The 18798-nt window shown below is 36.2% G+C and overlaps 1 protein-coding gene across 3 annotated transcripts in view; it reads right to left on the bottom strand.

Moving 5' to 3' along the window:
• Nucleotides 1-18798, bottom strand: part of RALGPS2 (Ral GEF with PH domain and SH3 binding motif 2) — a 200701-nt gene that overhangs the window by 101027 nt on the left and 80876 nt on the right. For all 3 annotated transcript variants that reach the window (XM_047076945.1, XM_047076946.1, XM_047076947.1), the window contains exon 8: nt 9784-9910. In XM_047076945.1, the coding sequence (XP_046932901.1) occupies nt 9784-9910 (127 nt within the window). The remainder of the gene's footprint in view (nt 1-9783; nt 9911-18798) is intronic.

Raw genomic sequence — 18798 nt, forward strand, 5'->3', positions numbered from 1 at the left:
AAAAAATGGAAATTATAAATGATTTTTTCAATATTGTCTTCACATGATTTATTGGAACACTAAAATTTCCTGAAATGTATTTATATTGTTCTATCAGCAAAATATTGGTATTACAAGAATGGGAATCACAAAAATTTAGTGAGCCAATGGTTTTACAGATCTGAATTATAACTTACGTATAAACAAGCTTATTAATACTCCTGCTCTCCCCACTTCCAAATTTTCTGATCCTGTCTGCTATTCAAGTCAGAAAGCCTAGAGAACTTTATAAGCATTACCACATACTGATGGGTGGGACTAACACAACTTCAAGGAACTGTTAGATATTTTCTCAATACTGAGATTCAATACCTTCAGGGCAGAATCCACAGGGGTTTGGCTAGTCCAATTTGCTAATTCCAACTTATTGTGTGTGTGTGTGTGCGCGTGTGTCTTTTACTCAACTTTGGATCTAACAACTTATTACCAACCTCCTGGAACAATTTCTTTCCAAAAACATGTTCTTGCTTACAGTTGACCTTCCTAATTCATTTGTGAACTAAAATTTTAGAGAAATCGCTGAAGACTTCTGCTCAAGCAAAAAGAAAATCCAACCGTGACTGAAGATAATCACTTGAACAACTCAAGCCCACCAACATGACCAGTGTTTTTCCTGTCGTATGTTAAAATGAAAATGCCGGTCAAAAAAGGCTTCAAGAGAACATCAAAATATTAAAGTAGTGCTTTTCTTTGTTTTACCTATGGTTATCTTAAAATGGGTTTGAAGTCCCTCCTACCACCCCCAGAATAATAAAAAAAAAATCTGCTGTAAGATTTCTGGATAAATTAGGCATCTAGTTGTTCTATCAAATCTTAATTGGATAAAATTGTACAAGGGCATTCCATTTATATAGCATTTCATGTAAACATCCAAAACCCTATCAAAGACAAGTCTTAAAGAACTTTCACAGGAGAATATTGTTTTATTAAAACTAGAATGATGTGAAAGTCCACATACAAACAAGAAAAATGGGCTCAATGCTAAACCACCTTGGCCACTGGGCCCATTCTGCTCTCCTTTAGACACGAGATAGCTCTGTTCTGGAGCTCCTGTAGAGCAGGGAATAAGAAGCAGAATTATATGATGGCTAAGTATAGGTACTAAAGTCAGTACTACTTGGATCTGAGGCCCAACTCTACCAATTTACTAGCTGTGTTACCTTGAGCAGTTTTTATATTCCGTTTTCTTATCTATAAAATGAGGATATGAACAGTAGCCAGCTCTTCATTTGCTAACTTAACAGAGCTATGACAAGCTATTATGGCAGATAGTTAAGAGATGGGATCACAAGAAAAGATAAAGAAAAACTAAGGTGAAGACAGTCATAGTAAGAATTTAAGCCAAGTGAGGATCTTCTGAGAGATTAGATAGGTCACTTGTGTGGTCCAATGGCTAGCTACTTAGCAGGTCACTTAGGAATAAAGACATGGTTGCCCGACCTTCAATAAGACTGAACTCTAACTTTGGAGATGCTTTACAGAAGGATTCAGTCATTTTTAATAAATGAAACGAAGCTTATCCTAAGAATGATTTAGACTCCATTCTGTACTCAATGGGAGATGCCATCAATGTCTAGGAAACTTGGCATCTCTGAGGTAGACTTTTAAAACTTGAGATTTTGAATAATGCCAATATTAGACATTGCCTTGAAATTCATTAGGTATCTACAAACCTATCCCCAGGCTCCAAGCTTGGTAGAGTAGAACGACCAAATTTTTAGTCCAGTGCTCACTTGACTCTGTAAGTCATGATATGAGAGTGCAAATTCTTCTAGTGTTATATTTCTTAGGACTCCTACGAGTAATAATATAATAAGTCTGTAAACACTTCTGCAATTATGAAGATGTTTACAATTACTTATAAACCTATACTAGTAAGATATGGTTTTTATATACTTAATAGTAAGCTAAAGATTATACCCTCACAGATTTTTAGTCTTTTATTTTAGTGTCTATAAAAAGACAACCAAGTAAGAAAAGAATGCTTCCACTCACAATGCCAAGCCCCCCTCCTCTCCTACTTCTCCCAAAAGCCATCTAAAAATAAGCTCAGTTTTCTGGGCACCTGGGCAGCTCAGCAGATTAAGCATCCAACTCTTGATTTTAGCTCAGGTCATGATCTCACAGTTTATGAGTTTGAGCCCTACACTGGGCTCTGTGCTGACATTGTGGGGCATGCTTGGGATTCTCTCTCTCCCTCTCTCTCTGCCCCTCTCCTGCTTGTGCACTCTCTCTCTCTTTCAAAATAAACAAACACTAAAAAAATAAATAAAAATAAACAAAAATAAGCTCAGTTTTCAATTTTATCAGTGGGGTTAATAGTTACTAAATTGTAAGTCTACAGATAATTATAGGAAAGACGGACAAATGAACTCAAAATTTTAATTCCAATACAGATTCCCAAAATATTAATATTATTCCCTAATGCTTTATTTCTTTGAACTGTAAATGAAATATAATGCTTATCTTTTTAAAAAATATTTATTTATTTATTTATTTTTGAAAGCAAGAGAGCTTGAGTTGGGAAAAGGGGGGAGGGGGAGACAGGGTGAGAGAGAGAGAGAGAGAGAGAGAGAGAGAGAGAGAGAGAGGAGGAATCCGAAGCAGGTTCTACATTAAGCATGGAGCTGATGCAGGGCTTGATCCTAGGAACTGTGAGACCTGAGCCAAAATCAAGACTGAGCCACCCAGGTGCCCATAATACGTATCTTTATGTAAGTCCATTTAACTTTCTTTGTCTCAGTTTCTTCACTTGTAAAATGGGAATATAATATCATTTACCTTATAAAACTGTTAAGAATTAGACAATTTATGTAAAATACACAGTGTCAGGCATACAGGATTAAGTGCTGAATAAATGTTAGTTATTGAGATTTTTGTTATTTTTCTGTTAAGGTTTGCTCAAAAAATTGCAATTTTTTTTTTTTTTTTTTTTTTTTTACTGCAATTATGGAAACATCAGCAACCAGAAATGCCACCAGCAAAGCTGCTGGAACTGGGGGGTGGGGGTGGGGGATCTGATTCTGTTTATGATTAAAACGAAGATCTGTAAACTGCTATACATTATTTTCAAGATAGAAGCTCTTAAAGAAAGACTACGAACAGGGGAAAGAAATCAATGCAACCCTATCCCCAGCCTTTTTATATCACAAGTCCTCATGTGATCTAAAGTAAACTTCAGAAAATATACCATGAAAGAATGTTAGAGGAATTTTAAATATATAAAAAAAGAAAGAGAGCAAAAAGAATATAAATGAGGTAATGGAAAATGCAGATGTAATTTTGGCTAAAGAGAAAGCCAGGGCTGGCTGCCATTTGGTCAGAGCTCATTCCTGGGATTCAAACAAAAATGACCAAACATGCTTTATTGCTGTTTTAGAATATAATATATAATCTAGTGAGAAGAATAAGGTAAAGTACTCCATGGTGTATATTATCTACAAATCAAACCAAAGAAAGGAAAGGGAATAAAAGTCTTAAAATATCAAAAGCCAATGACATTTTTTGACCATTAGACATTTTTTTAAAAATGTTTATTTATTTTTGAAGGAGAGAGAGACAGAGCATGAGCTGGGGAGGGGCAGAGAGAGAGAGGGAGACACAGAATCCAAAGCAGGCTCCAGGCTCTGAGCTGTCAGCACAGAGCCCAACGCGGGGCTCGAACTCACGAGCCATGAGATCACGACCTGAACCAAAGTAGGATGCTTAACCAACTGAGCCACCTGGGTACCCTGACCATTAGACATTTTTGAGACCAGTGTCAGAGTCTTTTACACTCTAGAAAAGGGGAAGGGGGAAATCCCTTTAATTTCCATACAGCTACATACAGCTTTGGATTTTGTCAAAGTTATCTGAATAAAAATGTGAATGAACACCTAATATCTTCGAAAACATTTATACACAGGTTAGCAGAAGTTTCTAAAACTAAAGTAAAATAAAGAACTGCATCCTATTAAAAGATCAAGATAAGTAAACAATTATTGTAAAACAGAGGATCAGATAAAATCTGGAGACCACTGTAAGTTTAGGCATGCTTTAAACATTTCATCAAGTGTGATGAGGGCACCACTGACGAAGTCTGGCAAAGAAATAAATGTACTTCTTCCACGACACAGGAGAGAGAAGAGATTACTGACAAGGTAAAGTTGGATCTGAGCCTTTGGTATTGAAGAGACGTTAAGTTCCGTAAGGGCAGGGACAAAGTCCATTTTGTGGCCTGCTGTGCAAATACTGGCTGGCCAGCAGAAGCACCAAAGGAAAACTGGGGTAGGTGGGAAATTGACTGATTGTAAAACTGCCTCACAAAGAAATCTATTGTATTTAAAACAAAGTTACTGGAACAATGAGAAGAGCCAGAAAGCAATCATTTAATTAATTCAACCAACAAATAGTAAGTGCCTACTTTTGTTCTAGATGCTAAGGATAAAGTTTTGAACCAAGAGATTAGAGCTTACATTCTGCTGAGGGAAAGATGAATTAAAACATTATAAAAACAAAATGTTGCTTTTCAGAATTGAAGATGGAGGGGATGCTATATTACAGAAAGTTTTAAGGACAGCTTTTCTTTTCTTAAAAAAAAAAGGACTATTATGAAAATCTAACAAATCAAAAATTTGTGAATTTGTGTGTGTGTGTGGGGGGGTTCTCTACAAGAGTGAGAGGAATCACACCTAGACACATCAAAACAATGTACTTGTGTGCTACAGAAGGGCAGGAGATTTTACAGAAACTTCTTTGCTTCTACTTGATCAAAAGCAATAAAAAGAACTACAACTATTTATTTTTTATTATGTTTTTCCAGAAAGCATCCTAAGCTTGTTAAGCTACTGCTTTACCCCAAAATACACGAATAAAGTAGAAATGAGGCTAGGATATGCACATGAAATAATATTTATGTTTCATCCAGCTCAATTATTTTAGCACAATGTCCTATTTTTCTCTCTTCAGCAAAGCAAAACTTCCCACGCCAAATTCTTCAATAAGCCCCTTAAGATTTTTCTCCAGTGACAAGAACAAATGAGACCTGTTAATAATTTTCAGATTTAAAGCAATAATTCTCATATAAAACCATTTTTTCCTTGAGATTTGCCAAACTATTTCTCTCCAGAAATACTGTATCCTTATTCTAAGAATTTTTCACTATATTGTCCAGGCTGACTAATTTTTACCTTGAATGCAAACCAACAGAAGAGACAATTTTGCAAGGGATGATGAGTTGAAAGCCAAGAAAACATTTTCTACTTCTTATAATTTAATCCATATTGTAGATAAATTTGGCAGTATCAAAGTAAGAGTTTTATCAGCATATAAACCACCACCTCCTTTTTTAAGCTTTTCTAAGAATGGTTGATTTTGGTCATAATTCTTAGAGGCAAAAGCACTGAAGTTTGGATTCTATCTTGTGTTAAGAAAAGTGATTTGGGGGCTCCTGGGTGGCTCAGTCAGGTAAATGTCTGACTCTTGATTTCAGCACAGGTCATGATCTCAAGGTTTAGGAGACTGAATCTAACATCAGGCTGCGGTGACAGAGTGGCACCACCTTGGGATTTTCTCCCTCTACTCTTTCTCTGCCCCTTTCTCCTTCTCCTTCTTCTCTCTCAAAATAAATAAACATAGAAAGAAAGAGAGAGAGAAGAAAAGAAAAAAAAAAGAAAAGCAAAAAACAGATGATTTGCCTTCCCCTTTTCTCTATGCCGTATAGATTCTTTTGGTTGATAACACTCTTTCCATAAAAACCTTTGCAACATAAGGGATAAAGGGCAGCATTATGCAAATTCTGCATACTGAAAAGGGACAGTTAAATAGAAGCTACCAATATGCATACTGAGTAGCATCTTTCCAACATTTCTAGGGCAAGTTCTTTTTTTTATTTTATTAAATAATTTTTTGTAATTTTTTTTAGTTTTGAGAGAAAGAGAGAGACAGAGAGAGCGTGCGCGCGCGCAAGCAGGGGAGGAGCAGAGAGAGAGGGAGACACAGAATCTGAAGCAGGCTCCAGTCTGAGCTGTCAGCACAGAGCCCGACATAGGGCTCAAACCCACAGCCTGTGAGATCATGACCTGAGCTGAAGCTGATGCTTAACCAACTGAGTCACCCAGGCGCCCCTCTAGGGCAAGTTCTGTCCTATTCAATAGCATCTTGTAAATAGCAAGTTCTGTCCTATTCAATAGCATCTTGTCACATTTGTGACAACTGCACTAGGCCTCGTCTCCTAAGAGTGGGAAAGGCTTCTGAAACCAAGACAACTTAAATAAAAAACACAGTCTTCATTAATTTTAAATTAGAAGAAAATATGAAAAAAGTAAACATTAACAGTATATAAACTGTTGTTGGTCTTGGTTCTTTAATACTTCAGTATTAAAGATCAGGAATGAAACAACAAACCAGCTAAGATGTAAAATAAATCAAGTAGTCACACAGTTGTATAAATTGACGATGCTTCACATTTTCTTAGAAAAAGCATGTGTGTTTTGATAGATGAAATACATTTAACCTCAAGATTTGCTATACAACAAAACAAAACTGTCACTGCATTAAAAGGATTATTTTTAAGATGGAAACAAACTAAATTGAGTCATAATAACTTATCTGACAAACATTAACTTTTCCTTTCTCCAGTCTGCCAAATGTTTGTGCCAAATGTTCCAGAATCTCAGAATTATCTCAGAATCTCAGGTGCTTCTTCCCAAACTAGCATAGGGATGAACTATTACATGGAGACTACCAACATATAAGGAGGTAAGACAGGTCTGAAGGAAGAAGGATGATGAAGTTACTTCTAAACATGTTGAATCAGAGTTCCCTACAGATAGATATCTTATTCAATCAGTATCTGAGTATCCAAAATGTTACCAGGCACTGAGAATTACTAGACAGCTGGATGTACTGGAGTTGTTGGGCTAGATTTGGGAGCTTTCAGGAGAATTATGGAAAAATCTGACTGACCACTCCAGAGAGTACAGACTAAGTAAAAGCAGTGGACTGAGACTTTTAGAAGAACAGATGTAATTAAGAAGGCAGAGAAACAGGAATCAATAAAACAAATGCCAGAAACATACAACATAAACCAAGAGACTGGCGCTACTACTGAAGAATTTCAAAAAGCAGAAATAACTACTATCAACCTCACAAAATTAAGATGAGGCTTGAGAAACACCTATCAAACACTCCAACTAGGAAATCATGGTGGCCTTATAGGGAACATTTCTATGAGTGAAGAGGGAGATAACAGCATACTGAGCAAAAGAAAACAGCAAGAAAAGTAGAAAGAAATAGAGTACTTTTTAATTAGCTTCGGTACAGTGAAGGAAAATTACATAGTAATAGTGAAAAAGAAGAGGCAGGGTCATGAGAACATGTAAAATGAAAGGGAACTGAAAAAAGGAGGAGTCAATCATTGGAGACCAAATTGAAGCCACAGAAAAGATAATGGTTCTGAAATTTTCTCTACATCAACTTCTGCATCTCAATATTTGTCTCATTTGCTTTAACCAATAGGAATAACCACTGTGTTTGTTTCAGGTACCAAGGCTGGGAAGAAACAGGTATGCTTTCTAATAGCCAACCTTTCCAGATTCCACTCAACTCCAACTATGCTGCTGGTTTGCTCCCCTTCTATGTGCATGACAGGGCAAAAATGGATGCACATGCATTACAACTTCAAATCCTGTACCAAAGTCTCCACTGTGGAAAAATGTAAAGCAGACTCCTAATCTAGACATCATGGCACAAAGATTTATATTCATTTTCTCATTTTAAACAGAAAAGAATCTTAATTTCCTTTTTTTTTTAAGTTTATTTATTTATTTTGAGACGGAGAGAGAGTGAGAGCGAGGGAGGGGCAGAGAGAGGGAGAAAGAGAGAATCCCAAGCAGGCTCTGCACTGTCAGTGCATAGCTTGATGTGGGGCTCAAACTCATGAACCACACAATCATGACCTGAGCAGAAATTAAGTTGGATGCTTAACCGACTGAGCCACCCAGGCGCCCCTTAATTTCCTTTTCTAAAAGATACAAATAGTGGAATTTGAGAAAAACATTTCAATGGGAAACAGCCATAAACATAGAATCAGTAAATTTTGGAATGAGAATTGAACAGGTACAATTGGAAAGACACCAGATCAAGACTTTGGAATGTAAATCTGTCAGGAACTAGATCTTCAGACTATAAGTCAGGCCTTCCACCTTTCTGGACCTTAATTTTCTTAATTATAAAATAAGTGAATTAGAAGAAATCACAATGGTCCCATCCAGCTGAAAGAAGAACATGATTTTGGTCCTAGGTGTGCTACTTCTAGGTAGAGAGAACAAGGCTCAAAGACGACAATTCAATGACTTCAAAAGTTAGTAGGGAAGAGCCATTTTGGAAATGAGGGTTGCTGATTCTCAGTCTAATGTTCTTTAAGCTATAAAAAGTTTATGTTCTTAGAAAGTACGAAGATATTGGTGATATAAAAAAAATCCTCTATTCCTCTTCACTCCCAATGACATTTTCAAGAACGGGCACAGCCAAGGCCATGGTGAAAAGTGGAGCATATGCAGAAAGTCTCTCCAAATATCCAGCTTTGAGCCTCTCTGATGGAGTCATGTGTACTATGGTCCTGTACTGTTGATCAAAGAAACAGGACACAATATTCTGGAATGTAGTGGCCCTTATCCATGCTCTGCTTGGGGGTATTCTGCCTTCAACACAGTATGTGCAACATTCCCTATTCCCACTGGAATCCTAGGATGTCCTACAAGGTCCTAATAATGAGTTCAGTCTTCTCTGACAAACTAAGGTAGATGCTCTATTTCAACTGAATGAGAAAGTTATCAATTGCCTATGTCCCTACCTTGTCTTCTAGTCATTGGTACTATAAAGACTTCAAAGAGGACACTAAGATAGTTGAAGAAATAACAGGTTTTTTCCAATTACTTTCAAAAATAGTTACAGTGAAATCCAGTATGAGTAATTACATGAAGATAGTGGAGACAGAGATGAAAAAAGGGATATTCAGAAAGAAACAAAATACTCTATATTTTCTATATTTAAATTTACATTTTAAAATGGGACAGTTTGAGACTTCCTTTCATTCAAACACCTAACAAAGCATTGTTCCTTTTTTGTTGAAAATAATCTTATAATATTATTAGTTAAGTAGTTCTTGGAATTTATAAACACTGTAAAATACATAATAAAGAGACAAATTCTTAGTCAAATGATATCTAAAATATACATTTGGTTGTCTCAGCACTTAGCTAAATTTTCACTACTGAACAACTCATTCCATCCAAGAAAACAACACCACCAACATTTAGACTACTTTTCATAATTCGCCCTAAAATATCTGCCAACTATACAAAATAACAGGAACTCATGATATTGAAAATAAATTCAATAAATCTTTTGATCAATTTCTTTAGTTTATGTTACATGTTTTCACAGCATTAAACTTCACTGCAAACTACTGTTTCATTCTTTAAAATCATTACCAAAAGAGCTAAAATGTATTATTTTACCAATGGTTCATCTTTAAGAGAAAAATGAGAGTCTACGAAAAACCTTAAGGGCCAAAGTCTAATTTAATATGAAAATCCATTCCAGGTAATAAGGTAACATATTTCTTTAGTCAACTTTTTTAACTTAACAATCTTGCAGTAATTTCCTAAAAGGATACACATACTTTTAAAATATCTAGAATTTTATATAAACTACTGATTAAGACAGAACTAGACATAATGAACACATAATGACACTACTCACCTAAATAGGGAATGCAAGGCGTCATCTTTAAGCTACTTATATAGTCTCTTAGTCTTTTGTAATTATCTTCTTTACTCATTACATATTCTAATTTTTCAAAGGTAGTTTTGTCTTTTCGACTTAGTAACTAAAAAAGCAAACAGAAGAGTCTAAGTTATTTCCAAATCCCATTTTATTTTAGCAAAGACATGAAGCTGTATTTACTATAAATTTAAGTTTTAATTTCAATGTTATACATTTTTCAATTATATTTTGGCAGTATACAAATAAAACAAAATCAGACATGTTTATTAAAATAAACCCAAATCCATTATTTATAAAATGTAATATCCTTAAAGAGATTACTCAATTTTGTGGTTTAAGTAACAATTTTTTTGATAAATCTAACCATGGCTAGTCCTAACGATAACCATAAAACTGTGATTCACATTTTTGGATTTTTAACAAGACATTTTTTCTTTGATCGCTTTGATCAGTGCTGTATCACACAGAGGTGAACACTCAACTGAAACTGTTTTTAAGAGGGTTGAAGTGATTTGTAGTGAGTGCCTTTGAAAAAAATTGGGACAATCAAAGGGAATAAAAGCAAGGTCAATCATCCAAAATAATATTAACTCTTGCAATTTCTTGTGTTCTTGATTTTAGCCATCCTGACAGGTATAAAGTGGTATCTCATTGTGGTTTTCATTTACATTTCCCTGATGATTAGTGATCCTGAACATCTTTTCATGTGTCTGGTGGCCAACTGTAGGTCTTCTTTGGGAAAAGGTCTATTTAGGTCCTGTGCCATTAACTGGATTTTTTGGGGTATTGAGTTGTATAAGTTCTTTATATATTTTGGATATTAACGCCTTATCAGACTTATCACTTGCAAATGTATTCTCCCATTCAGTTGGCTGCCTCTTTATTTTGTTGATGGTTACTTTCACTATGCAGTAATCTTTTATTTTGGTGTAGTCTGAAAAGGTTTAATTTTGCTTTTGTTTCCATTGCCAGAGGAGACCCATCTAGAAAAATGTTACTATGGTTGATCTCAAAGAAAGTAATGCCTATGTTTTCTTCCAGGAATTTTATGTTTCAGGTCTCACATTTAATCCATTTTGAGTTTATTTTTGTGTATGGGATAAGGAAGTGGCCCAATTTCATTCTTTTGCATGTAGCTGCCCAGCTTTCCCAATACCACTTGCTGAAGAGACTGTCTTTTTTCCATTGTACATTCTTGTCTCCTCTGTCATAGATTAACTGACCATATAAGCATGGGTTTGTTAATTGACTCTATTCTGTTCCACTGATCTATGTGTTTATTTTTGTGCCAGTACCATACTGTTTTGATTGCTACAGCTTTGTTGTATACCTTGAAATCTGAGACTGTAAAACCTCAAGCTTTGTTCTTCTGTTTCAAGACTGCTTTGGCTATTTGAGGTCTTTTATCGTTCCACACAAATTTTAGGATTATTTGTTCTAGTTCTATGAAAAATGATATATTGTGTTGGCAAGGATGTGGACAAAAAGGAACCCTTGTGCACTGTTGGTTGGAATGCAAATTAATGCTGTCACTCTGGAAAACGGTATGGAGTTTCTAAAAAAATTAAAAATTGAATTACCATATGATTTGGAAATTCTGCTACTTGGTATTTAACCAATAAAAATGAAAAAACTAATTTGAAAAGATGTATGTACTCCTATGTTTACTGCAGCCTTATTTACAAGCTGAGTATGGAAGCAACCGAAGTGTTCATCAATAGATGAATGGATAAAGAAGATGCGGTGTGTGTACACACACACACACACACACACACACACACACACAATGGAGTATTACTCAACCATAAAAAAAAGGTCTTGCCATCTGCAGTAACACGGAAGGACCCAGCTAGAGAGTAAGTGATATAAGTCAAATAAGAAAAAGACAAGTATCATGTGATTTCACTCATATGTGGAATTTCAGAAACTAAACTAACGAACAAAGAAAACAAACAAAAACAAACAAACAAAAAAACCCCAAAACAAAACCAGACTCTTAGATACAGAGAACAAATTGGTGGTTGCTATAGGGGAAGTGGGTGGGGCGATGGGTGAAATAAAGGGAATTAAGAGAACATGTATCTTGATGAGCACTGAGATATATATATAGAATTGTTGAATCATTATACTGTACATATTAATATAAAACTGTATGTTCATTATACTTGAATAAAAAGGGTATTTTAAAAATATTAATTAAAAACTTCAGAAAATATGGAGTTTTTAAAAGTTTATTTTTTAGAGAGAGAGCATGTGGGAGAAGAGAGAGAAAGAATCCCAAACAGGTTCTACACTCAGTGCAGAGCCCGATGAGGGCTTGAACCCATGAACTATAAGATCATGACCTGAGCTGAAATCAAGAGTTGGATGCTTAACTGACTGAGCCAGCCAGCCACCCCCAAAAATATGTTTTTAAGTATTTCAAAGACTCTGGAAAAAAGTCTTGTTTTCTTTAAACATATGAAGTTACTATTTCATTATGATATAATAAAATTTCACTTTATGTCATAAAACATTAGTGTTATTTTTTAGCACGCAAAACACATTCCACTTGTAAAATTCTCATCTAACTCTATGAGGTGAACAGAGAAGTCTGAAGATTAATAGAGAGATGAGGAGACAGAGATTCAAAGGAGATTACAGGGTTAGCAAGAAGCACATACTAATCCTCTCACAGTCATCCACCCACAAAGGCACAGGTCCCTGTCTTGCAGTGTCTCAGTCTGGTTCTGGAGGTGAAGAGTATTCTGACACCAAATCCACCACTCTTTATATATAATACTACAAGTGGTACGATTGGGATTCCTGTTGGAATTTATTTTTTCATGGGCTCTAAGATGCAGATTATCTTCAGATAATCTCCATCAGAAAAATGTGTGACTAGTATCCCTCCTTCTTTAAAACAAAAGTTTTAAGGAGTCCTTTGCTTTAATATTTTAGATAGATATTCCACAGTCTAAAACAGCAATTATATAATTTTCCTTGGCCCAGCTTTAACAATCTTGATCAGCATTTTCAAGAGTAGGTGCAAATCTCTGCTTCTACCTGTAAGTCCAACCATCCCTTTCTCTCCCACTTAAATGTGTGGATATGGAAAATACAGTGATATGACATGGCAGGGATAAGAATAAGCCTATTCTTTTTTTTCTTAAATCAATCATTCAAAAACTTCAGAATTTCAGGAGAAACAAATTATGTACTCGGAACATCACTGATTTTGCCACCTCTGAAACACAAACCTGTGGTAAAGAACTACATGGTTTAATATGTATAAGAACAACTTACATTTTGGAATTTTCAAAATAATCAACAACCAGATTAAAAGGATTCAATCTGGGGTGGGATAGTAGAGACTTGTTTCCAAAAGACTATTTAGAAGAAGAATATGGAAAAAAGAATTAATTAGATGTTAAAATAGGTTATTTCCTAGTGATAGCTCAGAAACTTATCCAAAGCCCACGTGCCAAAGCTATAACAAGTCCTGATTTTCTTTTTCTCCTTTTCAAATCTTTTTCTGATGTTTAGTCCTAATATCCCTACAATGTCACTTCACTATACTCCTCCAAAAAAGGGGGAAAACAAAGTACTTCACAAGGTTCCAACTCTTCATGTTTTAGCACCATATTCTTTCTCTGGTTAAGAGGCCACTGGGGCAAAGCTCTTCACACTTTCACTGGTGCCTGAAGGTGGGAACTCCCAATGTTCCTGGCCAAATCTCTATACCATAACAATGTTACCATAACAATGGACTTTGGGAAAATCTGAATCAACCCTTGTACATCTCAGTCACCATAAGAAAAGTAAAATTCCCAGATCACCCCTCATCACCTTGATTTGTATCTCCATATAATCTGTACAAATGCTTTCATTTGTATAAATAAGTTATTTGTTTTGAACCTTAAATGCAGATTAATTATAATCTTTTGTTCATGACACTCAAATTATCATTAGTCCCTGATGTTACTTTCTTGTTAAATCGATTTTTTCTTAAATTTTTAAGTGAATGCACATGTATTAATCTTCATACTTACAAACCATATACTAACAATACACATCTACCTATGTGCTTCTTTCATATCCAATTCCTTTGACTATCTTTATTTTTTTTTTAATTTAATGTTTATTTATCTTGAGACAGAGAGAAAGAGAACACAAGCAGGGGAGAGGCAGAGAGAGGGGGAGACACAGAATCTGAAGCAGACTCCAGGTGCTGAGCTGTCAGCACAGAGCCGGACGCGGGGCTAGAACTCATGAGCCTGTGAGATCATGCATGACCTGAGCCTAAGTCAGATGCTCAACCGACTGAGCCACTCAGGCGCCCCTCCTTTGACTATCTTTAAATAACCAATAATCACTATCCTAAATTTTGTGTTTATCATTCTCTTTTATTTGATTTTTTTTAAAAATTTTGACTGAAATTTTATTTGATTTTTGACTAAAGAATAGCATACTGTTTTTAATCTTTGGCTTTATCCAATCAATGTTCTGATGATGAAATTTCATCCATAATGTTGCGTGTGGCTGTAGTTCATTTTCACTGTTTCTATGCATATGTCTTCTTCTATGAAGTACCATCATAATGCATACTTTTTCATTTTTCTTACTTTTTCCTTTTGCTTTGTAAGAATTCTTTATATACTCTGGATATAAATTCTTGACCAGTTGCAACTGCTACACATTCTTTTCAATTTTCTTTAAAATATCTTTTGGGGCACTTGTGGTTCAGTCAGCTAAGCATCAGACTCTTGATTTCGGCCCAGGACAAGATCTTACAGTTCATGAGTTCGAATCCCACATCAGGCTTTGCGCTAACAGCATGCAGAGCCTGCGTCAGGAATTTTCTCTCTCCTCTCTCCCCGCCTCTCCCCTCGACTCATGCTCTCTTCCTCTGTCAAAATAAATAAATAAACTTAAAAAGATTTTTAAATATCTTTTAGTGAACAGAAATTCTTACTTTAACGTACCAAAATTTTTTCATCTTTTCTTTCTCTGCTTGAGGTTTTTGTATCTTATCTAAAATATACTTACAGATCCCAAGTTGGAATCTATTCATGCTAAGCCAGAGAGATATTAAGCAATTTTTCCTCTTCTAAAAGCTTCAATGTTTTTCATTTTGCATATAACTCTTTAATTCATCTGACAGTGACTTTTGAGGCCTAATTTCATTTTTTCCCCAAACTGGTAACTAATTTCCCAGCTCCAGTTAAGAACAGCCCCTCTTTTCTTCATTGATTTACAATGCCACCACTGTCATATATCAGAGTTCTATAAAAGCAATGATCTTTTTGGGGGTTCTTTATTCTGTTCCACTGGTCGATATGTCTACATCTGCACTAATTGCACATTACCTAAATAATATAATCCATCTCGGTATGTGTTAGGGCAAATGTCCAAGCCTCCAACCCCATTTTTTTCTTCAGAAATAACTTGGCTATACTGACCTTTTATGTTTCCATATTATTTTATAAGCAATCTTATCCAGACTCCCAGTTTGGGACTGATTCAAGTTGCATATAATCTCTATGTGCATTTGGGAAAAAACGCCATCTTTAAGCTTTCCTATCAGATACTGTGCCATCTAACCTAGTTCTTTTTCAATAACTCCCTATAAAGTTTTATAGTTTTCTGCACATGTCTTTCATATATTATTCTATTTATTGTTTGCTACTGTATTTCTTTGATATTGTAAACAGTGGTGTCCTTTTAAGTGACACTTTCAAATTGTTTAGAATACAACTAATTTTATATATTGTTTGTATATTCAGTCACCTTAATAAGCCCTGTATCTTAAAATTGTGGCAGACAGAATACACCTAACATTCACCATTTTAACCATCTTCATGAGTACACTTTAGTGGCATTAAGTACATTCACATTACCAACCAACCATCACCACCAACCGTGCATGGCCAGAACTCTTTCCATCTTTCCAAACTGAAACTCCACATACATTAAACACTAACTCCCATTTCCCATTCCTCCCTCCTTCGGCCCCTGGCAACCATCTTCTAGTTTCTGTCTCTATGAATCTGACTTCTCTTGGTACCTTAGAATCATATAGTATTTGTCTCTTTGTCTGGCTTATTTCACTTAGTATAATGTCTTCAAGATTCATCCATGGTGTAATGTGTCAGAATTTAATTCCTTTTTAATGCTAAATAATACTCCATTGTATGTGTATACATTTTGTATATCCATTCATCTGGTGATGGATGTATGGACTGTTTACACCTTTTGGCTATTGTGAATCACGCTGCTATGAACACTGGTATAAAAATGCCTGAGTCTCTGCTTTCACTGCTTTTGGATATATACCCAGAAGTGGAACTGCTGGATCAAACAGTAATTCTGCCTAATTTTTTAAAAATAAACCCTACTATTTTTAATCATTTTTTTCTAATTGTGTTGGCTAAGATGTCAATGTTGAATAAAAACAATAAAAATGGGCATCCTTTTCCTTGATGTTATAGAAAATGTTCCTAATATTCTCTCCATTTAGGTTACTATAACTCTGGGGAGACATTCCTTTTATCAGTTTAAAAAAAAAACAAAAAGGGGCACCTGGTGGCTCAGTTGGTTGAGCATCTGACTTTGGCTCAGGTCATGATCTCATAGTTTGTGAGTTCGATCCCTACACTGGGCTTGCTGCTGTCAGCGCAGAGCCTGCTTCAGATCCTCTGTTCCCTCTTTCTCTGCCCCTCCCCTGCTCACACTCTCTCTCTCAAAAAAGAATAAACATGAAAAAAAATTAAAAAACAAAAAACAAACAAAAATAAATAAAACCCCCCAAATACTCTCAATTCCTTATTTGTTATTAAAAATCATTAGCCCAAACTAGCATGAAACACATGCAATCTTTATTATCTTCGGACTTGGCCCAATACTCTACCCCTCCTAGTCCCCTCCAACTGTACTCTCTGGGTCTCACGGTCCATCCTCTGCAAAAACCCCATCCTGAAACTTTCCTTTAAGCATTCTCTTGCTTTTCTTGTAACATGAGCCTGGATTCAAGTTGGGTGCAATCCTGGCTCCTTGCTCTTCAGAACTTTTTCCTTCCTAACATCCTCCAGCTTCTACTAGGTTCAAACACTAGATCAGTGCTGTCTGAATTTTGTGTGATGAAAATGATCTGTGTCTGTGCTGCCCAACACAATGGTCACTAGCCACACGGGACTACTGGCTAGTGTGAATGAGGAAGTAAATTTTATTTTATTTTTTAGTGTTTATTTATTTTGAGAGAGAGGGAAACAGAGCACGAGTGGGGAAAGGGCAGTGACAGAGAGGGAGACAGAGAATCCCAAGCAGGCTTTGTGCTGTCAGCGCAGATCAAGAGTTGGATGCTTAACTGACTGAGTCACCCAGGTGCCCCGAGGAACTAAAATTTAGTTTTTTTTAGTTTTTTAAAGTTTTATTTATTTATTTTTGAGAGAGAGACAGAGAGAAGCGAGTGGGGAAGGGGCAGAGAGAGAGAGCGAGAGAGAGAATCCCAAGCAGGCTCTGCGCTGTCAGCACAGAGCCCCACGTGGGGCTCGAACCCAGAAACCGTGAGATCACGAACTGAGCAGAAACAAAGAGTCAGATGCTTAACGGACTGAGCCACCCAGGTGCCCCAGTTTTAATGATTCAAATTTAATACCCACATGTGGCTAGCGGCCACTATAGTGACCAAGAGAGCACTGAGATATATAACGCTTATGTTACTGTCATTAATAGAGCTGCTAGTCATTTTCCCCATTATACCTTAAAGATGTTAGTAGCTGGAGAAAAAAAGTCTGCAAACCAACATTACTTTCATATCTTGGTGACTGCAATCTTCACATAAAGGAGACTCTCAATACCCTGGTTTCTCAGTTCCTTGACTTCTCCTACACCCAACGATCTTAACTTCTACCACTCTCAGCCTCTATTCCCTTGACCATCCTGAATCCAATAAGTACTGCCTGCACCAGAACTTCCAATCCAGTTACCAATACTACTTTTTCACTTTTCCTTATCTCTTTTACTTGGGTTAAATTCCTCACCTATCACTGAAACAACTTGTACATTTAATCTCCTGTGCTATCCTTGACCTCACTATGGTACAAACAAGCCTAAAATAATTCCAACTCTGGTTACACACAACTCTCATCACTACTCCAGGGTTATACTGAGCACCTGCACCTGGATGGAGAATGCATGACTTTGCTGACTGGTTTCACTTTAAATACATGATCAAAAGTCTCAATCGTAAGGCCTACCATACCGAACCTACTATATTTCCCTAGTTAATTCATTCTGACACTCTTCTGCAGGACTTTCATTCATTCATTCTTTTTTCAAACCTCCAACACCTCTCCTCCAACATTCTCAACTAAGGACTCTGCTTTTTATGTCTTAAATAAATCATCAGAAGAATTTCTATAGAATCTCACCACCAAATCTACCAACTTACCTGCATCGGTAACCAAATGCATTTTCCTCTTCTGCTGTTAAAATGGATAAACTGTTGGGGCACCTGGGTGGCTCAGCTGGTTAAGTGTCGGACTTCGGCTCAGGTCATGATCTCATGATTTGTGAGTTCGAGCCCCACATAGGGCTCTGTGCTGAGAGCACAGAGCCTGCATGGGATTCTCTCTCCCCACCTCTCTGCCCCTTCTCCCCTGCTCTCTCTCAAAATAAATAAACTTATAAAAATATTTTTAAAAAATGGATAAACTCTTTCTGCTCCAATACAGTACTGGATCTAATTCCCTCCTGCCTGATCAAGGGTATTGGTGCAGAACTCCTTGCTCTCCTACCATTTCTCTCATTCTATTAGATCACTGCACTAGCATATAAACATAATGCCAGATTTCTCTGCAGTACCTCAGCCCAGCCATTTACAGCAAAATTCCTCAAATGCATTCTCTACACTTGATGTCCTATTTTTTCTCCACCATTCTCTTTTCATTCCACCACTGTACTGAAACCACTCTTGCCTAGATTGCCAATCCTCTCCAACTGCCAGATACG

The sequence above is a fragment of the Lynx rufus genome, unplaced genomic scaffold, assembly GCF_022079265.1.
Source record: "Lynx rufus isolate CCGP_SWC_20201006 ecotype Redwood Valley unplaced genomic scaffold, mLynRuf1.p SCAF_15, whole genome shotgun sequence".
Classification (NCBI taxonomy): Eukaryota; Metazoa; Chordata; class Mammalia; order Carnivora; family Felidae; genus Lynx; species Lynx rufus.